Source organism: Hylobates moloch, unplaced genomic scaffold (genome assembly GCF_009828535.3).
Source record: "Hylobates moloch isolate HMO894 unplaced genomic scaffold, HMol_V3 SCAFFOLD_14, whole genome shotgun sequence".
NCBI classification, from domain to species: Eukaryota; Metazoa; Chordata; class Mammalia; order Primates; family Hylobatidae; genus Hylobates; species Hylobates moloch.
The window spans coordinates 81,633,675-81,660,558 of record NW_026652289.1 but is presented as its reverse complement, the minus strand read 5'-3'; the positions used below and the strand labels follow the sequence as shown (position 1 = coordinate 81,660,558).

The 26,884-nt window shown below is 38.1% G+C and overlaps 1 protein-coding gene across 6 annotated transcripts; it reads left to right on the top strand.

Annotated features, from left to right (window-relative positions):
• ARHGAP11A (Rho GTPase activating protein 11A) lies at positions 1-26,750 on the top strand. 6 transcript variants are annotated; one of them, XM_032175866.2, is made up of 12 exons: positions 1-138; positions 5,731-5,801; positions 9,388-9,484; positions 10,063-10,316; positions 10,975-11,138; positions 11,382-11,528; positions 14,597-14,671; positions 15,537-15,704; positions 18,851-18,980; positions 19,801-19,909; positions 21,644-21,782; positions 22,122-26,749. In XM_032175866.2, the coding sequence occupies exons 5-12, from the start codon at positions 10,991-10,993 to the stop codon at positions 23,708-23,710; spliced, it is 2,505 nt and encodes an 834-aa protein (XP_032031757.1). In that variant the 5' UTR covers positions 1-138; positions 5,731-5,801; positions 9,388-9,484; positions 10,063-10,316; positions 10,975-10,990; the 3' UTR covers positions 23,711-26,749. The 6 variants fall into 6 exon arrangements, with proteins under 6 accessions (XP_032031757.1, XP_058284046.1, XP_032031756.1 ...); XM_058428063.1 differs by lacking the exon at positions 1-138 and adding an exon at positions 797-832; XM_032175865.2 differs by lacking the exon at positions 1-138 and adding an exon at positions 1,101-1,970 and having other exon boundaries at positions 22,122-26,748.
• The last annotated feature ends 134 nt before the right edge of the window (positions 26,751-26,884 follow it).

The window sequence follows — 26,884 nt, the reverse complement described above, 5'->3', positions numbered from 1 at the left end:
TCTGATACACCGTTTCTTGTTAAAACTGATGTTTTTTTCTGCAGGCATTTGCTTCCTGAATGATGGTCCCACTCAGCCATCCACCTATACTTTCTACCAAGTCAATTTATACTGATTCTTCAGATCAGTTAATCACTGGTACGTTTCCCCTCCCCGGTCAAGGATCTTTTATTATACGCTATCGTAGAATCATATTCCTTTCCTTAGTGCACTTCTCTCAACGGATAAGTGCCCCCATTAATGTACTTACTTGATAAATATACGCCTGCCTTTCCTCTTCCAGGGCCGAAATTGTGCCTGGTTTTGCTCATCATTCTATAGTATATAGCAGGAGTTCAATAAACAGTTGTTAAAGCAACATATTTAACTTACATTTTGTTCCCATCTCTTCACTCAGAGACTTTTCTTTGGATTGGGAAGGGTAAAATACCCGAAGACTTGAACTCCAAAAGAAACAAAATGATTCTATGCAAACGTTTCCTACTTAAAACTCATTCATTGGGCAAATATTCATTTAGTCCCTGGCACTATTTGGTAATGGGAATACAGGAGTGCATATGGCAGATAAAGTTCTGTTGCTGCCCTTACCAAGTTTCTTGGGGGTGACATGTGGTGTTAGTAAATGCATACTATATTGTCTATATTTAAATCGAGTCCAAATCTCTCGCTCTAAATCCCGCCTTGGGATGTTTCTTACATCCCATGGGTTAAGGTTACTAAAATCAGCGTTTCTGAATCCTGTCTCAAGTTGTCTCATCTGGGCTTCCGTAGAATGGTTTCTTCGTAAGAGGGCCTTCAGCGACAGCAGAGCTCGGAAAAAAACGGGAATAAGGTGTCTTTTACATTTCCTCAAATACTATGAATGGTCTGAGTCGCAGGTCTGGTGTATTTAAATAGCCTTTAAACAGTATTCCCCCGCCCAAAAAACTGGCCTTGAAGGAACAAGTGAAACTCATCCTGCTTTTCATGTTTGCTGGGTTTGTCCGTTACACCCCTTCGCCCGCACCTACCTAGACAGGCAGCTTTCGGCCACCCTCCGGGGGCCCTGATTTTGAAAAGAGGAGTGGACCAATCAGATGTGGAGCGCTGTTTGGCGCTGCCATTTGAGCCTGGGTTGAAACTGCCGGTGTGACGGCCGAAGTGGCTCCGGGTGTCTGCAGAGGAGCTGGGGGCGGAAGCATGAGGCTAACGGCTTGGCTTCAGTGAGCGCACCGGGATGTGCAGGCCGGGAGGTAGAGGCAGGCTGATGGGGGAGGGAACGAGCAGCCTGTGAGACGGGGTGACGGCGGCGACCAGCCCGGGCGGGCACCGGGACTGGAAGAGTTGCCTGAGCAGCCGGCTGGTCCGGCGGCCAGGCTAGGGCGGGGGCGAGCGCCCAGTTGAGCCTGCTGGGGCTGGAGGAGCGAGAAGGGTCCTCTTCACATTTCAGAGCTAACCAGACGGGGACAGTAAGGTTTGGGGGAAGGGGGATCGTTGGAAGTAGCCGGAAGTGGAGAGAATCTGGCAATAGGCGAGAAACAGAAAGAATCAGAAAGAAGAGAAGTCTATGTGAGTAGCTGAAAGGATTGGGTGACCAGAAAGAAGGTCGGTGTAAGTGAAGGAAGAGTGAGGTGTGGCTGGATCAAAGGGCTAAGAGAAGAGGGTCTGTGTAAGTGGATGTGAGTGAGGATCAAGGAAAAGCCGTGGAAGTGGCCGGGGGTCGGGGCCGCAGGAGTGCCAGACGGGGCCGGAAGGCAGCCGAGCGGAGTTCAAATTTGAGAGCGTTTGGAAATTGGAAGAGTTGGTGGCGAACGAGTGTCAGGACCTGCATCCTGCCTCAGAGAGTTATCGACGTGTCCGGAATGTGGGATCAGAGGCTGGTGAGGTTGGCCCTGTTGCAGCATCTGCGGGCCTTCTATGGTATTAAGGTGAAGGGTGTCCGTGGGCAGTGCGATCGCAGGAGACATGAAACAGCAGCCACGGAAACAGGGGTAAGTTCTGTGAAAAGGGATTTAGATTTAAAAGAAAGGGCACACCCTTTATCATCACTTATTACCAGATCGTGCTAAAATAAAATGTTCACTCTGTATCAAAAAGAATGGTTAGGTGTGTAATTCAGTGCAGATGGTCGATTGCTGATATTTAAAAAGTGACATTCTTGTTTGTTTGTTTGTTTTTTCCCAAGGATTTTTGATCATTGAGAGAAAGTTGCAGGATTTTCCAACTTCAGCACTATTGACATTTTGGATTAGATAATTTTTGTTAGGGGAAGACGAAATGCTGTTCTGTGAATTGTGGGATGTTTAGCGAGATGTCTGTCTTTTACCCACTAGATGCTGGTAGTATCTCTCAGTTGTGACAGTTAAAAATGCCTCCAGATATTGCCAGCTTACTGTATTTGGAACAGGTAGTACGTTGGGAGGGACAAAAACTCTACCTCTCCACCCTTGTTTTAGAGTAAGGTTGTAGAGGGACAAGGGAGACCAGTGCATTTTCTACATGAATCCGTAGATGAAGTATGACAGAACATTAGAAATAGGCTTCAAATGATAACTGCATATTCACTAATTTAGGAAACAAATTTGCTGCTTGGCCATGTCATACTTTTGAGACAGCAAATTTTTTTATATGAGTAAATTGAGAAGCCAGAGTGGAATAATTGAGAAGTCGTTGATGTTTTGGTGGTTGAGATAAAGGGATTTTGAATGAGATTTTAATAGCTCTGCCACATTATCAAGAATTCCATTGTGAAAAATAAGCCGAATGTAAAGAATTTCATTTTAAATGTATGTGCCTAATTTATATGGTACTTCCTAGTACTTGGAGACAAGCTAATAAAATTAATATACATTGCTTTTAATAGTTTATGGTTTCTAAAAAAAAGTGCTGGAGAAGAAAACCACTAACAAAAGTAATATGTGTACCTCTTAATCGCTGATAAACTTTAGAGAAGTTATTTTTGTTGATAGCAAATTAATGGCAATACATGTACTTATATTTAAAAAGCTGCAGTGATTTCTTCTAATTGTAAAACTGGCTTTCCAAGATCTCAAATGTAGCTGATTTTGTAAGTATATGGAAGAGTTTGTATATGGACTTTTTTTCACCCCTTTTCTTTATTTTTATTTTTATTTTTTTGAGATGGAGTCTCCTTCTGTCGCCCAGGCTGGAGTGCAGTGGCGCGATCTTGGCTCACTGCAAGCTCCGCCTCCCGGTTTCACGCCATTCTCCTGCCTCAGCTTCCGGAGTAGCTGGGACTACAGGCGCCCGCCACCACGCCCGGCTAATTTTTTGTATTTTTTAGTAGATACGGGGTTTCACCGTGTTAGCCAGGATGGTCTCTATCTCCTGACCTCGTGATCCGCCCGCTTCGGCCTCCCAAAGTGCTGGGATTACAGGCGTGAGCCACCGCACCCGGCCTTTTCACCCCTTAACAAGAAAAACTGATGCCTGCTTTCAGAGTCAGATAGACCTGGGTTTGAGTCCTGTTCCGCCCCTACTACATCTGTAAACTTGGGCTGCTTGTTTGATTTCCCTAAGCTTCAGTTTTATATTTATAAAGTGGGAACGTATTTCTCCTTGGATTGTTTAGGGATTTTTAAAAAGTGAAGCTCTTTATGTAGGCCTAGCACAGTGCGTGTCACATGCCACTTTTTCATCTAATGATAGTTGTCATATCAGTGGTCTGCCTCCTAATTGGTAATCATGCCATATAAATTCAGCTAGAAACACTTATAAGAATATTCTAATGAAGAAATATACAAGATCATTGTGTTATGAGATCTAATGGGATAGTTTGTTTGAAAACAGTTTCTTTAGCCCACTGGTATTTGTTAGCTAACTGTAGTTTTAAATTTTAAAAACATTTTATGAGATTAAATTATAGTGGTTACTTGTGAAGCCAGTTATTCTAAATAATAAGACTTAAGGAAAAAAACACGTTGAATTCTAATTATATATAACAGAAGTAGACTTACCAGCTTAAGTATCTGGTTTATTTTTACATTTGGGTTGGTTGCACAGTGTCAAGAAAATTCTGATTTACCCAATAAAGGGATTGCCCATACTAACATTTTTTAAATAGTTCAGCTTAAAATGATGATCATAATATTAACAAATATTTTTTGAATGCTTACTCTATGTCAGACACTGATACAAGTGTTTTGTATGTTTTAATTTATTTAATTCTTCCTACACCTCTATGACTTAGGATCTGTGTGAGGATACTGAGGAACAGAATGTTAATTTGATCCAGGTCACTCAGCTGTTAAGTACAAGAGTCAAGATTTAAAACCTGGCATTTTTGTGGGTGTGGTGGCTCACGCCTGTAATTCCAGCATTTTGGGAGGCCGAGGTGGGTGGATCACGAGGTCAGGAGATCGAGACCATCCTAGCTAACACGGTGAAACCGCCCCCACCCCCCGCCCTGTCTCTACTAAAAATACAAGAAAAATCAGCCGGGCGCCTGTAGTCCCAGCTACTCTGGAGGCTGACGCAGGAGAATGGGTGAACCCGGGAGGCGGAGCTTGCAATGAGCCGAGATCGCGCCACTGCACTCCAGCCTGGGTCACAGAGCGAGACTCCGTCTCAAAAAAAAAAAAAAAAAAAAAAACACCTGGCATTTTTGCCTTTAGGAGTCTACTCTCTTAAGTACTTACTATACTATACTGTCTTTTCAGCTTACAATATTTGTGAATTAATTGGAGCCAGGTGCTTGAAAGAGAATTAGTAAAATTTTGTTACTGTGTTGCATCATTAACAATGCTGAGTGATTTTTATTGTAAATATAAAGTTAAATATAATGCTCATAAAACGTAAATACTTCTTGGTTGATAACTTGTGACATCGAAAAAAAATACTTCAGCATTCACAGAGCAGATGCATGTAAACTAAATTAACATGTGAGATTATGCATACCCACTTAAGTGTGAATAACCAGACATGTAAAGCTTGAATTCACCTTTCAGTGCTGTGGAAAGCCACACATTTTTAAGAGGTTCGAATGCATGCGCAAAGATAGTGGCAAATTCTTTATTCTTCAGTATGCAAAAACATTCAAGTTAACCAACACACAGCTGTACTCTTGGGATCTTCAATGTATTAAAATTTGAAAGGGAGGTTTTAAAAATGGGTTTCCAGCTAGTTAAATGAAGTTTGACTTAAATATTTGCACACTCCTGTCTTGCTTACTTCAGGGCATGGTTTGAAAAGCACTCTTCTATAGAAGGTGGAAAATATATTAGGTATAAAAATAACCTCTTCTGATATAATTTTAGGAAGACTCAATGAATGACAGGAATTACTGTTTTGCTTTTCAATTGACTTAGTCTTTTGTGTAAGTATTTATAAGGTGACCAGAAGAAAGTATATAGTAAGTATTTATAAGGTCATTAAAGGAACCTACAGTATTTTGGGGTAAATGTTAGTGTTTTGGACCAAATTCTGTTTTAAGAATTTACTGACTAACCAAATTGACTTGATGATCAGATTGGAAACTTGAGTTTACTAGATTATTTGAGGGGAATGACATTATCTTGGCCATCTTTGTACTCCCAGCACTTAGCATACTGTCTAATATAGTAATTATTTGTTATCGAATGCACTTGAAATGATTATTTTTGTCTTGATTGATAGTTTATCATTTATTTCTGATTTTTTTTAAATTTCCTGAGGTCTTTAATTTGCCTAAGTTTAAGAAAACTGATATTATGCCTAATATGTGTGTTAGAGTAACTGAATTTGTCATTTTAGGGTAAAATATTTGGAGTACCTTTTAATGCACTGCCCCATTCTGCTGTACCAGAATATGGACACATTCCAAGGTAAGCAGAGTTTGAAATGAAGAAGGCCATGTGCAGTGGCATATGCCTGTAACCCCTGCATTTTGAGAGGCTGAGGTGGGCAGATCACTTGAGTCCAGGAGCTTAAGACCAGCCTGGGCAACATGGTGAGACCTCGTCGCAAAAGATAGAAAAATTAGCTTGGCGGAGTACACTTGTAGTCCCAGCTACTCAGGGGGCTGGGATGGGAGGATTGCTTGAGCCCAGGAGGTGGAGGCTACAGTGAGCCTTCTAGCCAGGGAAATGAAGAAGAAGAGAGTAAACATTTCAAACTGGTTTTAGAGAGTTTAAAAGAAATAATTGATTAAAACATACTTGTTTCAAACCGGCAAATGATTTCATCTCTCATAATGTTAAAAATATTTTTTTAACTTTCACATATTTTAAATTTATAATTTGTACTCATTCCCAGGATTGAATTTTAAAGTCCAGTAATGAGTAAATGTTAGAAATCACAAAAAATTTTTGTTCTGTTAAGTCAGTTTTCAGTTCTATATGAATTCTTTTGCCACAGCTCAGATTAAGTAATATACTGAATTACCAATTCAGTAATAATTTTGACTTTTTTTTGTTTGTTTAAAAAATATTGGCGGGGCACAGTAGCTCATGCCTATAATCCCAGCACTTTGAGAGCCGAGGCAGGAGGATCGCTTGAGCCCAGGGTTCTGAGGCCAGTCTGGGCAACAAAGCAAGATTCCATCTATAAAAAAATTTTAAACAAAAATCAGCTGGGCAAGGTGGTGTGCACCTGTAATCCCAGCTACTCCTGAAGCTGAGGCAGAGGATTGTTTGACCCTAGGAGTTTGAGGCTGCAGCGAGCTATGATCATTGCCACTGCACTCCAGCATTGGCAACAGAGTGAGACCCTGTCTCTTGAAAACAAATATTGAATAAAAGAATATTTAAGCTAAGATATTAGAATGTTTGTGAAAATGTATTATGTATCACTTAGCTTTTCTATGCCACTTATTATTTATAAATAACCTTTTGTTCTTTTTTTCTTTTTTTTTTGAGACAGAGTTTTGCTCTTGTCGCTCAGGCTGGAGTGCAATGGCGTGACCTCGGCTCACCGCAACCTTCACCTCCTGGGTTCAAGTGATTCTCCTGCTTCAGCCTCCCGAGTAGCTGGGATTACAGGTGTCCACCACCACACTTAGCTAATTTTTGTATTTTTAGTAGAGATTGGGTTTCACCATGTTGGCCAGGCTGGTCTCAAACTCCGGACCTCAGGTGATCTACCTGCTTCAGCCTCCCAAAGTGCTAGGATTACAGGCATAAGCCACTGTGCTGGCCTATTCTAACTGCATCAGAAATTACTAGGAAAGTTTATGTTTTAAGAATATAATTTAGCCGGGTGCGGTGGCTCACGCGTGTAATCCCAGCACTTGGGGAAGCCGAGGCGGGCAGATTACGAGGTCAGGAGATCCAGACCATCCTAACACGGTGAAACCCCGTCTCTACTAAAAATACAAAACATTAGCTGAGCGTGGTAGCATGCGCCTGTAGTTCCAGCTACTCGGGAGGCTGAGGCAGGGGAATGGCATGAACCCAGGAGGCGGAGCTTGCGGTGAGCCGAGATCGTACCACTGCACTCCAGCCTGGGTGACAGAGCGAGACTCCGTCTCAAAAAAAAAAAAAAGAATATAATCTAAAATTGCATATGATGAAACTTATCCTTAATTCATTTCTCCTCCATCTAAAGTAGGGTTCATTTGGGCTACTATAGACCAATAATCTAGGTTTTAATTGACGTGTCATCCAAAACCAATTATCGAACACCTTGTTGCCTTAGGACAGTTTCCCGCCATTCATCCTGTAGGTGTAGATTCACTGTCTTCTTAGGTAACCGCTTAACCATTTTGCTCTTTAAATGACCTATGAAAGGCTTGATTTTCTTATAATGAAAACTTATAATAATTTTCAACAGGCCGGGCACAGGAGCTCATGCCTGTTATCCCAGCACTTAGGGGGAGGCCCAGGTGGTGGATTGATTGAGCCCAGGAGTTCAAGACCAGCCTGGGCAACATGGTGAAACCTTGTCTCTACAAAAAATAGAAAAATTACCTGGGCGTAATGATGTGTGCCTATAGTCCCAACTAGTCGGGAGGCTGAGGTGGGAGGATCACTTGTGCCCAGGAGGCAAAGGTCGCAGTGAGCAGTGATGGCACCACTCCAGCCTGGGTGACAGAGCGAGACCCTGTCTCAAAAACTAAAAGAAAAAAAAGACAGATTTTCAGCGTCTGGAATTGCAAAGTCATATTCCCAGGAGTAATGACTAAATCTTCATTGTAATTTCATGACCTACTTTTTATTTAATTAAAAAGACTGTTTTGTCAGTTACCTTCTGTAAATAAGGCTGACATTCAGCCACTGTGCACCAATACAACTGTATCAGTTGTTTGTAGCTGATATTCATTCTAATTTGTGGGTCCCAGCAGTTCAATATCTAGGTATCTAAAGCCAACATTGAGATTATTGTTCGAAATAAAGAAATTGAGCACACTCCCCTTAATATGAAAAGGCTTGTAAGGACTGGGATATAGCCTACTTTTCTGAGGGATAATGTTGGGGTGAGGGAAAAAAAACCTCGCCCTGTTTTTGGGTAACGTAGGAGATGAGAAGATCACCCATGGAGAGATAGTAGATAAAAGAAGGTGGCCTTGGACGGAGCCCTGGGTGGTTCCAGCATGTAGAGGTCTCACATAAGAGGAGTGAGAAAAGGAATTTGAGAAGGAGCAGGCAGGGAGATAGCTGGAAAACTAAAAGAGTAGTGAAAAAGTATTTTTGAGATGAACAGGGAAGGGATCAGGTGTGTCAAATGGTGATAGAGCAATACGAAGACAACACACTGACCATGGATTTGGCAAGGCAGAGGCTGTTAGTGAGCTTGAAGAGAGCTATTTCTTTGGAGTAATGAGGTATGAGAATGATTGGGTAGGGGTGAGTAGAGACTGAGATATGAAGAAGTAGAGGCAGAAAAAAAAGACAAGTCTCATGCTCTGAAGGGAAGCAGAAATGAAGTAGGATTGAGAAAGATAAAATTTAGTGTGCACATTGGAGTTGTTATGAGTAAAAAGATGGGGCCGGGCACGGTGGCTCACGCTTGTAATCCCAGCACTTTGGGAGGCCGAGGCGGGCGGATCACGAGGTCAGGAGATCGAGACCGCGGTGAAACCTCGTCTCTACTAAAAAATACAAAAAATTTAGCCGGGCGTGGTGGCGGGCGCCTGTAGTCCCAGCTACTCGGAGAGGCTGAGGCAGGAGAATGGCGTGAACCCGGGAGGCGGAGCTTGCAGTGAGCCGAGATTGCGCCACTGCACTCCAGCCTGGGCGACAGAGCGAGACTCCGTCTCAAGAAAAAAAAAAAAAAAAAAAAAAAAGATGGGCCTTGGAGAAGAATCTGGGAAGCAAGTAGACAACTAAAAGTAACATTTTATCTCAAAGACTACAGAGATTTGTGGCTTTAGAGCTTCTGAAAGGTATGTAGTGCTTGGCTTGCTCATGTATGTTAGCAGAGGAATAGGATTTGATTTGTATATCTAGCCACCTGAAAAAATATCTCTTTCAGCTTTCTTGTCAATGCTTGCACATCTTTAGAAGAACATATTCATACCGAAGGGCTTTTTCGGAAATCAGGATCTGTTATTCGTCTAAAAGCACTAAAGGTAAGCATATTGTTGAACTGTAATTTTTCATTTGAACCATTTTCTGATTTGGTTTTTAAAACTGAAATATTTAGGACTATTAATATGAATAGTTGACAGAAATTGAATTTGCATTTTTTTCATGGCAGAAGAATTTTTTTTTCCAAAAGAAATGGTATATCATTTCCATCGTGCTTTAAAAATTTGATAGGGTACTTTTAAATTCATGGTCCTTATTTCTATCAAGTATTATGTAAAATGAAAAAATTTGTTAAGTTGTATTGTTGTTAGCCTTGTAGAAGGAGTGATATAGCTGAGTGTGGTGGCACATGCTTGTAGTCCCAGCTACTTGGGAGGCTAAGGCAGGAAGATTGCTTGAGCCTGGGAGTTTGAAGCCAGCCCAGGCCACATAGTCTGTGCCACATTTCTATAAAAATAAAAATAAATTTAAAAATCACTAAAAATAAAGTAGTGACATATTAAAATAAGAGTTCAGAGAAATTTATTAAAGAAAACTAATTAGAGTATAACAAAAGATACTTTATTTGCAATAAACTCTTAAGTTGCCAAAATACTCAAGATTATTATATTTATTTCAGAATAAACTGGATCATGGTGAAGGTTGCCTATCTTCTGCACCTCCTTGTGATATTGCGGGACTTCTTAAGCAGTTTTTTAGGGAATTGCCAGAGCCCATTCTCCCGGCTGATTTGCATGAAGCACTTTTGAAAGCTCAACAGTTAGGCACAGAGGAAAAGAATAAAGCTACACTGTTGCTCTCCTGTCTTCTGGCTGACCGCACAGTTCATGTATTAAGATACTTCTTTAACTTTCTCAGGAATGTTTCTCTTAGGTAAGTGGTAGTTAAAACTCCTGGCAAATAATAGTTGAATTTTTCAACTAACGTTTTATGCTTGTAGATATGTTCAATTTCATTTGGAATGGAAATTTTTCTTTAAAAATTATATATTTCATTAGTATAAAGAGTATACTCTGTCTAATTTAAGAAACAGCATACCAAATGATTTAATATTTCCTTATCTTAAAGTCATCATCATGAATGCCTTAATGGTTCATTGGTGTTTATAAGATTCATTGTCCACTGAAAGGCTTTGTTTACTGGGTTTTTAAAATATTTCTGTTTTGCTTTTCAAAATTTCCCTCTCCCTGCTCTCAGTGAGCCTTATTCTAGACATACTTGCTGCCTTCCGATACTTCCAACTTTTTATGTGTAGGTTTGAAAATCAGATAAAGATGTTCAATTTGTGTGGAAAAGCAAAGTATGAACTCTAAGATTAGCATGGTTTTTAGAATACATATTTAAATATAGAGAGGCTATATATTTCTGGTTCTTTCTTGTGTTCAAGCCAATCATGTAGATGAAGGGTAACTATTTTGACTTGTGTTATGACTGATAATAAGAGGTCTTCAAAATGTACTACATAATGTTATTTTAACTCTTCTGTATTTTCACCTTTGGCTCCATCTAATAAAGCCTTTATTCACTTAAGATCCAGTGAGAATAAGATGGATAGCAGCAATCTTGCAGTAATATTTGCACCAAATCTTCTTCAGACAAGTGAAGGACATGAAAGGATGTCTTCTAACACAGAAAAGAAGCTACGATTACAGGCTGCAGTAGTACAGACTCTTATCGATTATGCATCAGATATTGGTAAGATGTAGTTGCATTATTAACAGAATTTGCTTAAATGAGGAAAATCTCTGTTTCTTCCAAAGGAACTATGAAGGCAACTGGCAGAAAGTTGGTATATTACTGACCTCAACCCCACCCTACAGTACCGGCCCCTCCTGCAAAGAAAAAAAAAAAAGAAATTGGTATATTACTATCTAAACATTTTTGGGGAAGAGTGGAGGAAGGATACTAATTGTCTTACTTGTGAACATTTTCATTTAGGGCGTGTACCAGATTTTATCCTGGAAAAGATACCAGCCATGTTGGGTATTGATGGTCTCTGTGCTACTCCATCACTGGAAGGCTTTGAAGAAGGTGAATATGAAACTCCTGGTGAATACAAGAGAAAGAGAAGACAAAGTGTAGGAGGTAAGTGGCAGTCCCATTTTATGGAGGTACAGTGATTTGCTTTAATCGAAAGTACATTTCACATAAAGAAGCATGAACTGTGGTATGTGCCTCTTTGATGCTTAAAGCACAGCTGGAAAGATAGGACGTATGCATGTAAAAAGTTAAAGCGATAGTACAATCTAATGTTAAGTGCTAAATCTTTAGCACAAACATAAAATGTGTTAAAAGGAGAAAAGTTCCCTGGGTTGTAATGATCAGAGACTTGTCAAAGAGGAGCCAAACTGAACCTTCTAGAATAATGGATAGAATTTAGTGGGATTGGATGGAGGATCAGAATACTTGTATCCTATTCTAGATGAGAAGGATGCTATAAAGAAAGGTTTGTGTAGGGAAGAAGTAACCTATGTCTAATGTAGATAGAGCAGTATGACTTGAGCGAAGTGTTCAGCATAAGGATAAAGGATGGTATTATGGTAAACTTAATGCCAGGCTAAAGAATTAGAATATTAACCTGGGTGTTGGTGAATCATTGAAGATTTATGATGTAAGGCATGATATGATTAAAAAATTTTAGAAAATTACTAACTTGAAGAATTAAGACTTGGAAGTAGGGAGAATGGTCAGCAATGTGTGTCAGTAATCCAGGCATGAGATTATTGTTTGAGCTTGTTAGTGACATGGATTAGTTAGTTAGGAGTACGAACTAAATAATGAAGGAAATATTATCAAGGAAGAATCAGAAAGACCAAAAGTTTTATGATGGTGGAGTTGGTAATAAAACTTGCAATCTCCTTGATCAAGAAATCAGAGGCCATTATTCTTCCAATTACTTTAGGAAATTTCTTATCTTTGGAATATCAGAACCAAATGTTACTAACTATCCCAATCCCTTTTTCATCTTCTGGTTTGTTATTGCATACTTGTGTTTCTTCTTTACCTCCTTTGTAGATAGGATAATACTGATGACTTATGTATGATTTTCCTAGGGCTACTGTAGCAAAGTACTACAAACTAGGTGGCTTAAACCAACAGAAATTTGTCTCACTGTTCTGGAGGCTAGAAGTCTGAAATCAAGGTGTTGGCAGAATGCCTGAGACCTGCAGGGGAGAATCTTTTCTTGCCTCTTCCTGGCTGCTGGTAGTGGCTGTCAGTCCTTAGCATTCCTTGGCTTGCAGCTGCGTCACTCCAATCCCTGCCTGTGTCATCCCATGGTGTTGCTCTGTGTCAGAACTTCCCTCTTACAGGGCACATTGGATTAGGGCCCACCCAAATGACCTCATTTTAACTCGAGTACATCTGTAAAGACACTAATTCCAGGTATGGTCACCTTCATAGGTACTGGGGGTTAGGACTTAAACATAGGTTTTTTGGAGAACACAATGCAACCCATAAAACTTCTATCTCAAATGAAGATATTTCTCAGATGCAGATCATCTTTATTGCCCTCTTTCCCAGTCCTGTAGTTTCAGTTATCACATCTAAATAGACAACCACCACATCTGTACCACCGTTATCTTGAAAATGTCAGTTCCGCTTTACTAATGGCTTGCTAGGCAGACCTCATCACATCTGCTTTTCATTGGTGCTTTAAGCTTAACGTTTTGAAATGACCATCTTCATCCTCTTTATCCTGGTTCTGTGTGAATTCCATTTTCTTCTAACAGCACCACTATTCCCTAGATACTCAGGCTTTAACCATGGGTTCTACATCTTCCTCTACCATCTATAATCAGACAGTTTTCATGTCGTATAAGATTCTGTCTCTGTAGTGTTTATTGCATTGTTACTGTAAGAATCTTCTTGGCTGGGCGCGATGGCTTACACCTGTAATTCCAGCACTTTGGGCGGCCAAGGCGGGTGGATCATGAGGTCAGGAGATCGAGACCATCCTGGCTAACACGGTGAAACCCCGTCTCTACTAAGAATATAAAAAACTAGCTGGGTGTGGTGGCGGGCGCCTGTAGTCCCAGCTACTCGGGAGGCTGAGGCAGGAGAATGGTGTGAACCTGGGAGGTGGAGGGTGTAGTGAGCTGAGATCGGGCCACTGCACTCCAGCCTGGGCAACATAGCGAGACTCCGTCTCAAAAATAAAAATTAAAAAGAGAATCTTCTTGGTCTTTATGCCTCCTCCTTGAATCTACCCTACATATTGCTATTAAGGCTCACTTTTTTTTTTTTTTTTTTTTTTGATGGAGTCTGTCTTTGTCACCCAGGCTGGAGTGCAGTGATGCTATCTTGGTTCACTGCAACCTCCACCTCCTGGGTTCAAGCGATTCTCTTGCCTCAGTCTCCCAAGTAGCTGGGATTACAGGTGCATGCTACCATGCCTGGCTAATTTTTGTTTATTTAGTAGAAATGGGGTTTCACCATGTTGGCCAGGCTGGTCTCTAACTCCTGACATCAAGTAATCTGCTTGCCTTGGCCTCCCAAAATGCTAGGATTACAGGTGTGAGCCACTGCACCTGGCCAAGGCTTACATTTTAAATGTATAACTCTACTCAAGTATCTCACACACATACCCTTCAGAAGTTTTAATTGGTAATAGTGATATTTATAGCTTGGCATTAAAGGTCTTTCATAGGATTGCTCTAGCATACCTGTCTACTATTTCCTGTCTTTGGGCAACTTTAGTCAAACTATGTTATTTATTTTCCAGACACTTTTATTCATTTGCTTACATTATTTATTGATATAATGTTTTTACTTCCATCTCTACTGATCTTTTAAATACGTTTATTCGTGCCTTCATTTCCATGGTTCTTGCCTCAGTTCAGACCTTCATCTTTTGCCTTAACATGTAATGATTTTTTTTTCCCTACCCTTACTGTACATTATATGTATTTGTATTACATTTCTTTCTGTATTGTGTCTTTTTTATTTTAGGGATATGGAAGTATAAGTGGGGAATGGAATAAAAATATATCCTTTAGTATTTTTCCTATTTTGAAATAATTCCTCTTAAATAACTTAAAATGTATAAGCCGATGTAAAGTTACATGTTGAAAGAAGACCACAAATATTCATATGAATTATTGGTGAAAGACAAGTAAATGTTAAGTTATAATTGCTTATGCCTTGCATTTCAGATTTTGTTAGTGGAGCACTAAATAAATTTAAATCTAACAGAACACCTTCTATTACACCTCAACAAGAAAGAATTGGTAGGTATTTATTATATGCATTTATTTAAATTAAAATTTGTATAGTGTTCTATAAAATGCAATTACAATAATAATTACCTAACTTAGAAATCAAATTTAGTTTAATCAAATCAAATATTATTTTTAATAGACATACTGTACTATATATACTATGTTGTGACATTGCTAATTACACACCTGATCTTAGCCAAAAGGCCGAGAAGCGATAACATTGCTAATTACATAGGCTATAATGAACCCAAAATTGTAGGCAAAAATTTTTTTAGTCTCTTATGTCTTTAATCTTCTTAATCATGCTTTTCTGTTTGTAATTTACATGCTATTGAGCGTGTGAAAATAGTTCAACCTCATTTTTATCTTAGGACTAGAAGTTCGTTATTGTATATTTCAATTTTTTATCCTAATTTGCTTGTGGCTGAAATTATTCAGCCAGTAAGAGTCAACATGATCTTCTGTTTTCTAGAGTGAAGAAATGAACTGGTTAATACTCACTTATGATGAAAAGCAAAAATAATATTTAGATTAGTTTTTGTTTCAACTCTTTGATTGTAATTTCTTCCTTACATTAATATTCTTTGATGTGTATCATATGCATCTTTTAGTCTATTAGATTTAAGTAACTGCTGTCTCTTAGATTTAAGTAACTGCTGTCTCTTAAGAGTTTTGCCTCTGCGACTTCCTTATTTTCATTTAAGTAATTACAGTGTTTTAGTTAAACAACACCTACTTAACTGATGATGTAAATATATTCTCATTTTTTGTTTAGCTCTAAGTAATAGCTTTATAAGAAGAAATTACGTAAAGCTTTTGTATGTTGTCAACTCTGCAGTAGAAACAAGTTGGTTTTGTTTTGATATTTTTTCAGCCCAGCTATCTGAATCACCAGTGATTCTTACACCAAATCCTAAGCGTAAATTGCCAGTAGATTCTTCTCATGGTTTCTCAAGTAAGAAAAGGAAGTCCATCAAGCACAATTTTAACTTTGAGCTGTTGCCAAGTAATCTCTTCAACAGCAGTTCTACACCGGTATCAGGTAGCAAATAGAATTTATATAAATGGATTGTAAACATTAAAATTCATGTTAATAATACCACCCTTAGGAACTAGAGCTTTGTTCTGTTTTATCCAACCTATGAATTTTTATAAAGCCCCCTGCCTTTTAAAATAGACACCGTTTCAATATAGTGTGTGTGTGTGTTTTATGACAACATCTATTGAAAGTTATGATAACCCAGAGTAGTAGTTGGGGCTTCTGGTGATAGCATTGATGCTTAGGTTTTATACGATTAGACATCCTGAATCCTGCTGTAGTTACTTCTGGGTCTATAGCTGTGGCTTTATTGCTGTCATTTGTTGAATTGAGGTTGCCAGTTGTTTGATCATGTCTGATTCCCAAGTGGGAGTGTTACTATTGCAGGTTATGGTTTGAAAATGAGGGTATTTTTAAAGTTTTAGACTCAAGTACTTTTTGTAAAAGCTTTAGAACTTTGTTGACGCTGTTCCTTGTGCCATGGCTTCCAGATCCGTTACCAGCCCAGCCATTTTCTTCCATATTAACTGCAAGTTCTAATGTGGCCAACCAGAGCCTTCAGAGAATAATAGAGTATGATCATGCTAATCCGGAGATTAGTCTGGGTCTTAGATTCAATTGGCTCTTTTAGCATATACAAAATTCAAGGTGGCTCATACTAACCTTATGATCAACCAAAAATGAAATGAAACTCTAAGCCCAGGGTCCTCCATCTCATTTATCTTACATTTAGTCAAAATGTGAGTGATCTCTGATTATTTTAGATTTTTATTTTGTTGGTTTCAGACAATGTTGTTTCATTTTTGATTCATTATCTGAGTTATGAGTTCTTTCCCAAAGCCTCTCTCTTTTTTCTGTTGTCCAAAAGCGTTCTTACTTGTTTTATTGAGAGTTGAACAGAATAGCAACTTGAGGTTTTCCAGAAAAAACCACTTCTTCACAGGTTCTCTAGGGCTCATTGAAATGTGATGATAGTAACTCTGAAGCTTATGTCTGTAGCTTTTGCAGTGTTCACAGGTTGGAGACTTAAACTTTTTTAAGTAACATAGTTCAGTTTTTGTTTTTTTTTTTTGAATATTTAGAAGCCTTTGCAGTTTAGAGGACTTTTTTCAAATGGCAAATGGGAGTTGTAGTTCTACCTGCCTTTGCTTATTAGCATTACCATTTTCCTCAAGGAATGAACATAGTGATTCCTTCTTCTCCTCCTCCAAGCTCCCAAAACAGAGGTTAAACAGTCTTGTGCTATTTTTAGTTTGAGCTTGCCTAATCAGTGAATTTTCTTTGTAAAAAAATTTAAAAGTTCAACAACAGTAATCATATTATTTTTACACTACTTTTCTTTGACCCTGCTTTCTCAGCCACAATTCAACAAATTCCATTTGCAAAATTGAAAACAGATTGATTTCTAAGTTTAGATTATAACAAATATGATGCTTTTAAAATATATAAAGGCAACATTAGTCTGTAGTCTAATTTTCTTTTTTTTTTTTTTTTTGAGACAGAGTTTTGCTCTTGTTGCCCAGGCTAGAGTGCAATGGCACGATCTCAGCTCACTGCAGCCACCACCTCTCAGGTTCAAGCAATTTTCCTGCCTCAGCCTCCTAAGTAGCTGGGATTATAGGTGGCCACCACCACACCTGGCTAATTTTCTTTTGTATTTTTAGTAGAGACGGGGTTTCACCACGTTGGCCAGGCTGGTCTTGAACTCCCAACATCAGCTGATCAACCTGCCTTGGTCTTCCAAAGTGCTGGGATTACAGGTGTGAGCCACCATGCCTGGCCATAATTTTCTTATGTATGTGATAAATTTGCATTGTTCCATATATATTCTGACTGTGCCTCCTGCGACCGTTGACGCATTTTTTATTTTTATTTTTTGAGACGGAGTCTCACTCTGTCTCCCAGGCTGGAGTACAGTGGCATGATCTTGGCTCACTACAACATCCACCTCCGATGTTCAAGTGATTCTTGTGCCTCAGCCTCCTGAATAGTTGGGATTACAGGCATGCACCACCACACCCAGCTAATTTTTGTATTTTTAGTAGAGATGGGATTTCACCATGTTGGCCAGGCTGGTTTGAACTCCTGGCCTCAAGCAATCCGCCCACCTCAGCCTCCCAAAATACTAGGATTACAGACGTGAGCCATGATGCCTGGCCGGATACGTTTTTAACGTGACTAGACTGCAGTCCTAGAATAAAGCTACTTATGTCACTTTAGATGTATAATATTGGCTTCCAAAATTTTCTTTAGCTAAATGCACCCAAAAGTTTCTATGGTGGTTGTATTTTTTCCGTTTTCATAGTTGAAAAAAGGTGAACGTCTCTGGGAAACTTTGTGAATTCTTTATTAATAACTCAGATGAATTGAGAGGGTTCATGTTTGTTGACTGTGTCCTGGGTGTGATTCAAACATAAGTGTATATGGAGCCTTTGTTCATAACTATTTTACTTCTTTCATAATTGTTTACTGTAATTGATTTCATAATATAAATGGTGTTAAATAATTGAACTTCTGTTGTACCAATAATTATTTGCATGGAACACAGCAGCAGCCAAGTGATTAGGCATGTACTATAGAATAATTAGTTTTTGTTTACTTGCCAGAAATATTGAACAAATTACATTCCGGAGTCAGGTGGGTAGCAGTTGGCCAGCAGGTATATCTCAAATATCGGATTCCAACTTGTTTGCCAATAGCTTATTTTTTATAATACCATTAATTAGTATTATGTACTAGATACTGACTAAATACTAACAGTAATATTCATCATAGAAGTCCGTTTTCAGAGCCTAAAGCCATTTAGTAAGTGATGGAGCAAACTCAAGCCTGTCTCCAAATCTTGTTCTTTTTCCAGTCTGCAATGGTGCCTACTCCTGCCTTGTATTATTAAAAGAGTTTAAAGAAAAGCTCTAATATGAAAGTAATGCTTAATCTGACCTTTAAGCAAGTGAAAAGTAAGAAATGAATGCTTTTTCTTAGCTGAGTTGGGTTACTTGACACTTGAAGTTTCTAACCAGAAATTAAGTGATTTCGGTTGTTGCTTGGGATAGAAATTAAGGCTTTGAATCTAATTGCTGCTATAACTATTTTATACTTTGAAAGGAAAATAGGTATGCGTGGTATATTACATGTGGTTATTTTTGTAGTTCACATCGATACAAGCTCAGAAGGGTCATCTCAGAGTTCACTCTCTCCTGTACCCATTGGTGGAAACCATTTGATCACTGTAGGTGTGCCAAGGCGAAGTAAAAGAATTGCAGGCAAAAAAGTTTGCAGGTACTTTATCCAGGACATTTTGTTTTCATCGGATAAATATTTGGTGTACACATAATTAATAATGTTTTGTCTTTCTGTCAAGCATCATATTTGAGTCATAATTTTTTAAAATCCCTTCTGCCTTTATAGTCTTATTAATCAATTGCCTTTTCAATACCCACCAGCGAAAAATTACTAATTTGAGTCCACTTTGCTTGCTTAAAATCCTATTTTATGTTGATGGTGTAATTTTAAAATTTCCTGTTAGAGGCTGGGCACGGTGGCTTATGCCTGTAATCCTAGCATTTTGGGAGGCTGAGGTGGGTGGAGCACTTGAGCTCAGGAGTTCAAGACCAGCCTGGGCAATGTGGCAAAACCTCATCTCTACTAAAAAGTACAAAAATTAGCCAGGCATGGTGCCACACGCCTGTAGTCCCAGCTACCTGGGAGGCTGAGGTGAGAGGATCATCTGAGCCCAGGGATGTCAAGGCTACAGTGAGCTGTGATTATGCCATTATACTCCAGCCTGGGCCACAGAGTGAGACCCTGTCTCAAAAAATAAAAAGCAAACAAAAAAATTCCTGTTAAGTTAAAAAGCTAGCCTATTCTAACAATTCTGATTTATAACTGACTAAATAACTTTTAAGATTAACAGATTTTTATATGCAAATGCAATGTGTTCATATATGGTATCTTAAAGTTGAACTGTTTTTAAAGAATTATTAAGCCACCCAATTATTATCAATATGATTTGCTATGGACTTTATTTCAAATTTCATATTTCAAGTATTTCTCTGGTGTTCATACTATAAACTGACATTTTAAATTCCACTTCTTCTAGAGTGGAATCAGGAAAAGCAGGCTGCTTTTCTCCTAAAATCAGCCATAAAGAAAAGGTTCGAAGATCTCTTCGTTTGAAATTCAATCTAGGGAAAAATGGCAGAGATGTAGTAAGTTTCTTACCATTTTATTGATCTTTATATTAGCATAACGCTATAAACTTGATGCTAAAAACACTCATAGCCCTGCCTTCCCTCCAGTGACTGTCTCATTCTGTTCTTTTTATACAAAACTCTTATACTTGAGTTGATACCAAATTTCCTTGCATTGGAGTACCCAAAGCTTAGTCCTTGGACTGCTCTTTTTTCTCCCCACTCACTCAAGGTGATCATCAGTTTTAAACGTTATATACAGGTTGAGTAGCACTTATCCAGAATGCTTGAGACCACAAGTATTTCAGATTCCCCATTTTTGGGGGGGATTTTGGAACATTTACATTATTTTTACCAGTTCAACATCCCTAATCTGAAAATCTGGAGTGCTCCAGTGATCATTTTCTTTGAGCATCATGTCAACTACTTAAAAGCTTTGGATTTTTGGGGCATCCAGAATTTTGGCCTTTCAGATTTGGAATGCCCCACCTGTATTTACTTACAACTGCCAAGTTTAGGTTCTCCAGTCCCAAATCCTCTTCTGAACGACTTGGCTGTTTCTTAACATCTGCTTTTTTGACTCTCCTACTTGGATATCTAATCCAATAGGCATTTCAAATGTAACCTGTCCCAAGCAGATGCATCTTTGCTGCCACTATCCCCTGCACCAAACAACACTTTTACCTGTGGTTTTCCCTATCTCAGTTGTGGTAAATCATTCTTCCAGTCACTTAAGCCAAAAACCATGGTCACATTCTTGATTCCTCACTTTCTCTGATACACCATGTCTAATCCATTAGAGAATCTTGTCTAACTTCTGCATTTAGAGTATCTCCAAACTGACCAGTTCTCACTATTACTACTTTTCCCACTTTCTCTAAGTTCTGTCATCTCTTGGCTGGATTACTCTAGTAAACTCCTATTAATAGTTCTTCCTTCTCCTACCCTTGCTGCAGTTCTGTAGTTGAAATTGCTCTTAAAATCTGTTAGGTTATGTAGTTTTCTGCTCAGAACTCTCCAGTGACTCCTCATTTCACTCTGAATAAAAGCCAGAGTTCTCACGTTGACCTACAAGGCCTCATGTGATCTGTTCTCAGGCTGCATTTCTGAGCTCTCCTCCGGTCCCCCTTGCTCACTCTGCTCTAGTCTCAGAGACTGCACTGGCATTCTGCTCTTTCTGTAGTGTTCTTCCCCCTTAAATCTTCATGGCTCTCGCCTTTGTTTTGTTTTACTCACAAATTATCTTCTCATCACCCTATTTTAAACTAAACCTCCATTCTTCACCACTCCATATCCTTTTTACCCTGTTTTACTTTTCTCCATAGCACTTTTCACCTTCTGTATTGTATTTATGCAATATAATTTACTGTTTATCTTATTTAAGTCTAAATTTCCCCATCTAAATAGAATGTAAATTACATAAGGATAAGATTTTGGTCTAGGTACCCCACTGCCCCAACTATTTGTGAACAGACCCTAGCACAGAGTCAGAACACATACAAAAATTATTTTAATTAATAGGTGAGACTGTTTTAAAAATAGATCATAAAATATCAACTAATAGCAAAATCAAATGATTACAGTTTTCATTAGCAGGCAAGAATATTTGTCATTGTAAAGAATTGTTTCTCAATTATATATCCCTTTTAAAATCAGCTAAAGATTTTGATAACTACAAAAAAATTATTCTGTCTTTATATTTTGAATTAACTAGGCTTATTTCTTAACTAAAACTTTTTTTTTTCTGTACAGAATGGATGTTCTGGTGTCAATAGATATGAAAGTGTTGGTCGGCGACTTGCAAATCAACAAAGTTTAAAAAATCGAATTGAATCTGTAAAAACAGGTTTGCTTTTTAGCCCAGATGTTAATGAAAAGTTACCAAAGAAAGGTACATTTACATACTACTGTTAGAGTTTTACCTAAAAGTCCTGCTTTAGTTGCTTTTTTAATGGTAAAACATTAATTAATTTACTGTTCTAGAGATTAAAAGTTCATGTTTGAATAGTGAAAATATTAGAATTGGCAATGTATTTTTCTATCAACAATTGGGAAATGCTTATACATGTAAATATGAAAATGTTTGACATTCTTATGTTAAAAATTATTTCTTGTAACACAAATACTTTATTAGAATTAAATGCTTAGTAACTTATTTGCCATGTGCTTGGATATTATTTCAAAACAAGGTTAAATACAAAGGATTAAGCACTGAATTGCTTTATTTTAGGTTCAGAAAAGATCAGTAAGTCTGAGGAAAACTTACTAACTCCAGAGCGACTAGTTGGAACAAATTACCGGATGTCCTGGACAGGACCTAATAATTCAAGTTTTCAAGAAGTAGATGCAAATGAAGCTTCTTCAATGGTGGAAAATCTTGAGGTAGAAAACTCTTTGGAGCCTGATATTATGGTAGAAAAGTCACCTGCTACTTCATGTGAACTCACCCCTTCCAATTTAAACAACAAGCATAATAGCAACATAACAAGTAGCCCTCTTAGTGGGGATGAAAATAACGTGACCAAAGAGACTTTGGTGAAAGTTCAAAAAGCATTTTCTGAATCTGGAAGTAATCTTCACGCATTGATGAATCAGAGGCAGTCATCAGTAACTAATGTGGGGAAAGTAAAATTAACTGAACCATCTTATTTAGAAGATAGCCCAGAGGAAAATCTATTTGAAACTAATGATTTGACTGTAGTAGAATCAAAGGAGAAATATGAACACCACACTGGTAAAGGTGAAAAATGTTTTTCAGAGAGGGACTTTTCACCCCTTCAAACTCAAACATTTAATAGAGAAGCAACTATAAAATGTTATTCAACTCAGATGAAGATGGAACATGAAAAAGACATTCATTTAAATATGCCAAAAGATTATTTAAGCAAGCAAGAATTCTCCAGTGATGAACAAATAAAGAAACAGCAGTCCCCAAAGATTAAACTAAATAATAAATTAAAGGAGAATGAGAATATGATTGAAGGTAACTTACCGAAGTGTGCAGCACATAGCAAGGACGAGGCTAGATCCTCTTTCTCACAGCAGAGTACATGTGTTATAACAAACTTGTCAAAACCTAGGCCTATGAGAATCGCTAAACAGCAGTCATTGGAAACATGTGAGAAAACAGTTTCTGAAAGTTTACAAATGACAGAACATAGAAAGGTTTCTGATCACATACAGTGGTTTAACAAGCTTTCTTTAAATGAACCAAATAGAACAAAAGTCAAGTCACCTCTTAAGTTTCAGCGTACTCCTGTTCGTCAGTCCGTCAGAAGAATTAATTCTTTGTTGGAGTATAGCAGACAACCTACAGGCCGTAAGTTGGCGAGTCTTGGTGATACAGCTTCTCCTCTGGTCAAATCAGTGAGCTGTGACGGTGCTCTTTCCTCTTGTATAGAAAGTGCATCAAAAGATTCCTCTGTTTCATGTATCAAATCAGGTCCTAAAGAACAGAAGCCCATGTCATGTGAAGAGTCAAATATTGATGCAATTTCAAAGTCAAGCATGGAGTTACCTTCGAAACCTTTCTTAAAGATGAGGAAGCACCCAGATTCAGTGAATGCTTCTCTTAGGTCTACTACAGTTTGTAAACAGAAGATGTTATCTGATGGCCAAGTTAAGGTTCCTTTGGATGATCGGACTAATCATGATATAGTAAAACCAGTTGTAACCAACAATATGGGCATTTCTTCTGGGATAAATAACAGGGTCCTTAGGAGAGCATCAGAAAGAGAAAGGGCCTGGTACAAAGGTTCTCCAAAACATCCTATCGGAAAAACTCAATTACTACCAACAAGTAAACCTGTAGATTTGTAATTGATCAATGTTATACTTGTCATTAATGTAAATAAAGTGAGCAATTGGTATGACTTGCAGGATAATCTACATGTTAGTTTGTAGCTCAGGATGATTGTTAAGCAATAGATTTGCTCTGAAACATTTTTATTTCACTGTACAAGCAACTTGGATTTTTATTTGTACAAATTACTTCTTTTTCTTGATGGCAATTTTTAAACTTTAATTTTATTGTGATCTCTTAAAGCAGAGGTTAGACTTTACCTTTCTGACTCTGTCGTCCAGGCTGGAGTGCAGTGGCACGATCTCTGCTCACTGCAAGCTCCGCTTCCTGGGTTCATGCCATTTTCCTGCCTCAGCCTCCCCAGTAGCTGGGACTACAGGTGCCCACCACCACGCCCAGCTAATTTTTGTATTTTTAGTAGAGACGGGGTTTCACCATGTTAGCCAGGATGGTCTCGATCTCCTGACCTTGTGATCCACCCACCTCAGCCTCCCAGAGTGCTGGGATTACAGGCGTGAGCCACCACGCCCAGCTAGACTTTACCTTTCTAAATAAATTGTTGACTGGATTTATGAGAAGTTAATTTTCGAAAATGACATGATATTTTTGTGTGATAGGAAGAATGGGGCAAGTTGTGCCTATTTCCTCCAAGTCAGATAAGGTTTCTAAAATAAATAAATTTCTAGCATGTAAAGGGTAGAGATAAACTCTGCAAATCTTATGTCTGGAATTATGTTAATGTTTATTATCCTTGCCAAAATTCCTAGAAATTAATTTCCTTCAATAGCATCCTAATACTCTATTTTTATTTGGGGCAGAGTAATTTCATTTATAGTGCCGGTAGGTGTACCATGTGTTCACTCGAACTAAGAACAATGGTTAAGGCGGAATAATGACTAAAATATGTTCATATATTATGATGTGGAAATAATTGATAACTTTTAAGCCATACTATGTTTTTAAAGATAATTTGCACAAACACATTTGTGTCTGTTTTGTCCAATATAGATCTGGCAATTATTTAAAGAGGGATAATCTTGAAAAAAATTAACCAAGGTGATTTCTTATATCTAGATGCTCGATTTTGGAATTTGAAATAGTAGATGCACCTCTTTACCTTTTTTACTTGGACAAAAACCTATGATGATTTTGTCCTGTGTGTAAATGTTATTTATTTAGCATAGACATTAAAGATAACTCTCTGGAAAATGACTTGACTAAGGCTCTCATGAAATTCAAAGTGCCATTTAGAACATGCACCAAATCGTCAAGTAAATCTGTCTAAATTTATATTTTAAATTATTACAAATTACACATCTTTGAGGAAAGAATATTATGAACAATAAAACATATTCTCTAGGTTGTAGAGGAAGGAATAAGCAGACAGAATCAACCACTAAAGGTAGTTTTTCAGATTGGTTGTTAGAATGTCATGTTTAGATGTTGGAGCAGATTAGAGCAGCATTCATGCCACTCGGAGCAACCAGACTTACAGCATAAGTATGTATGAGGAATTTCAAATCATCAGATGTTTGCTTGGCTAGGTTCTTTGTTTATTTGATATCAAATAGGTTTGTAGATGTTTATGGCATTTCTAATTGTAAGTAGAGACAAAATATTCATATACTCAGATATATGTTGTCTGCTTTAAACAATTTTTAAATTTTAAAAATGCATTAATGTCTTTTTATATCCATCAAGGGAAGGATGAAATGTTGAATTTGAAGACTAATTCAGTAAGAAGTCCTAGGGGTTTAACTGTACATACTACCTGAACTGGCTTTTCTGAGAGATGAATCAATAATGAAAAATGTCTGTTTTAAAAACTACCACGTGACTACTACTTTTGTTAGCTGAAAGCTGCAATAGAGAGTCTTCCAGGAATGTGAAAGTGACTAACTTGAAGATACAGTAACTAGAGAGTCAGAAAAGTTTTGTTTTAGACTTGATTTAATGTATTTTTATTTTTTCTTATACAAAATAGAGATAATGTTGCTAACTTCATGGGATATTTCAGGAAATGATATGAAAGTGTCTGGACATGTGCAGTAACCTCATGGGTTCTTTCACGGTCTTATAAATCTAAATAAAGATCTAATATTAATTTGGTTATCTAATAAGCAACAAACAACTTAATACATAGAACTTAGTAGACTGCACGGCCACATTCTATAATGTGATCACTAAGAACTTAATGTAGGATTTTAATAGTCATGTTTTTCTTAATTGTGGCAGAATTCAAACCCTAATTTTGTGATCTTTTTTGTTTGTTTGTTTGTTTTTTGTTTTGAGACGGAGTCTCGCTCTGTCGTCCAGGCTGGAGTGCAGTGGCACAATCTCAGCTCACTGCAAGCTCTGCCTCCCAAGTTCAAGCGATTCTTCTGCCTCAGCCTGCTGAGTAGTTGGGGCTACAGGCATGCACCACCATGCCCGGCTAATTTTTGTAGTTTTAGTAGATACGGGGTTTCACCATATTGGCCAGGCTGATCTCGAACTCCTGACCTTGTGATCCTCCCACCTTGGCCTCCCAAAGTGCTGGGATTACAGGTGTGAGCCACCGCACCTAACCTCTGTGATCTCTTAAATATATATGAAGTTTTATTTTTGAAATACCAAATTTCAAATGAAGTATAGGCATTTTGATGTATTTCAGTTAAATTCAACACAAAAGCAGTAAATTGTAGTGACTTCATTTTTTTCAACCACAAAATGAAGACAACAATGAAGAAAGCTAAAGTAAAACTCAGAATTGAAAAGTCTCTGTGCATCAATAATAAATACTAACTCCAGCATGGCCAGTGAACCTAGAGCCATTTAATGGATAGTGTTTGTCCTGTTGATTTAGCATGCATTGAAACAAGAAGCAAGAAGCAGATGAGCATCCATGGAAGAAAAAGTACTGGGAAAGAGGCTTGGCTTCAAAATGAAAGGCCATGTGTCCCATAAATGAATTTTGCCAGCCTCTATTCATTGCATAAAAATTGCTGTAGATGATAATGGATTTGCTGTCTAGAGCTAAGATAAATAGATCTGGATTCTAACCTCATCAGGTTACTTGTTTTGAGACCCCAGGTTCTTTACTCATCCTCCATCTTGATCAAATTTGCAGTGCCATATTTATTGTATGGCTTTACATTTTGATTTTAGTATTTGAACAAATTTCAGTGTTCAAGATTGCACATAGTAGGTGC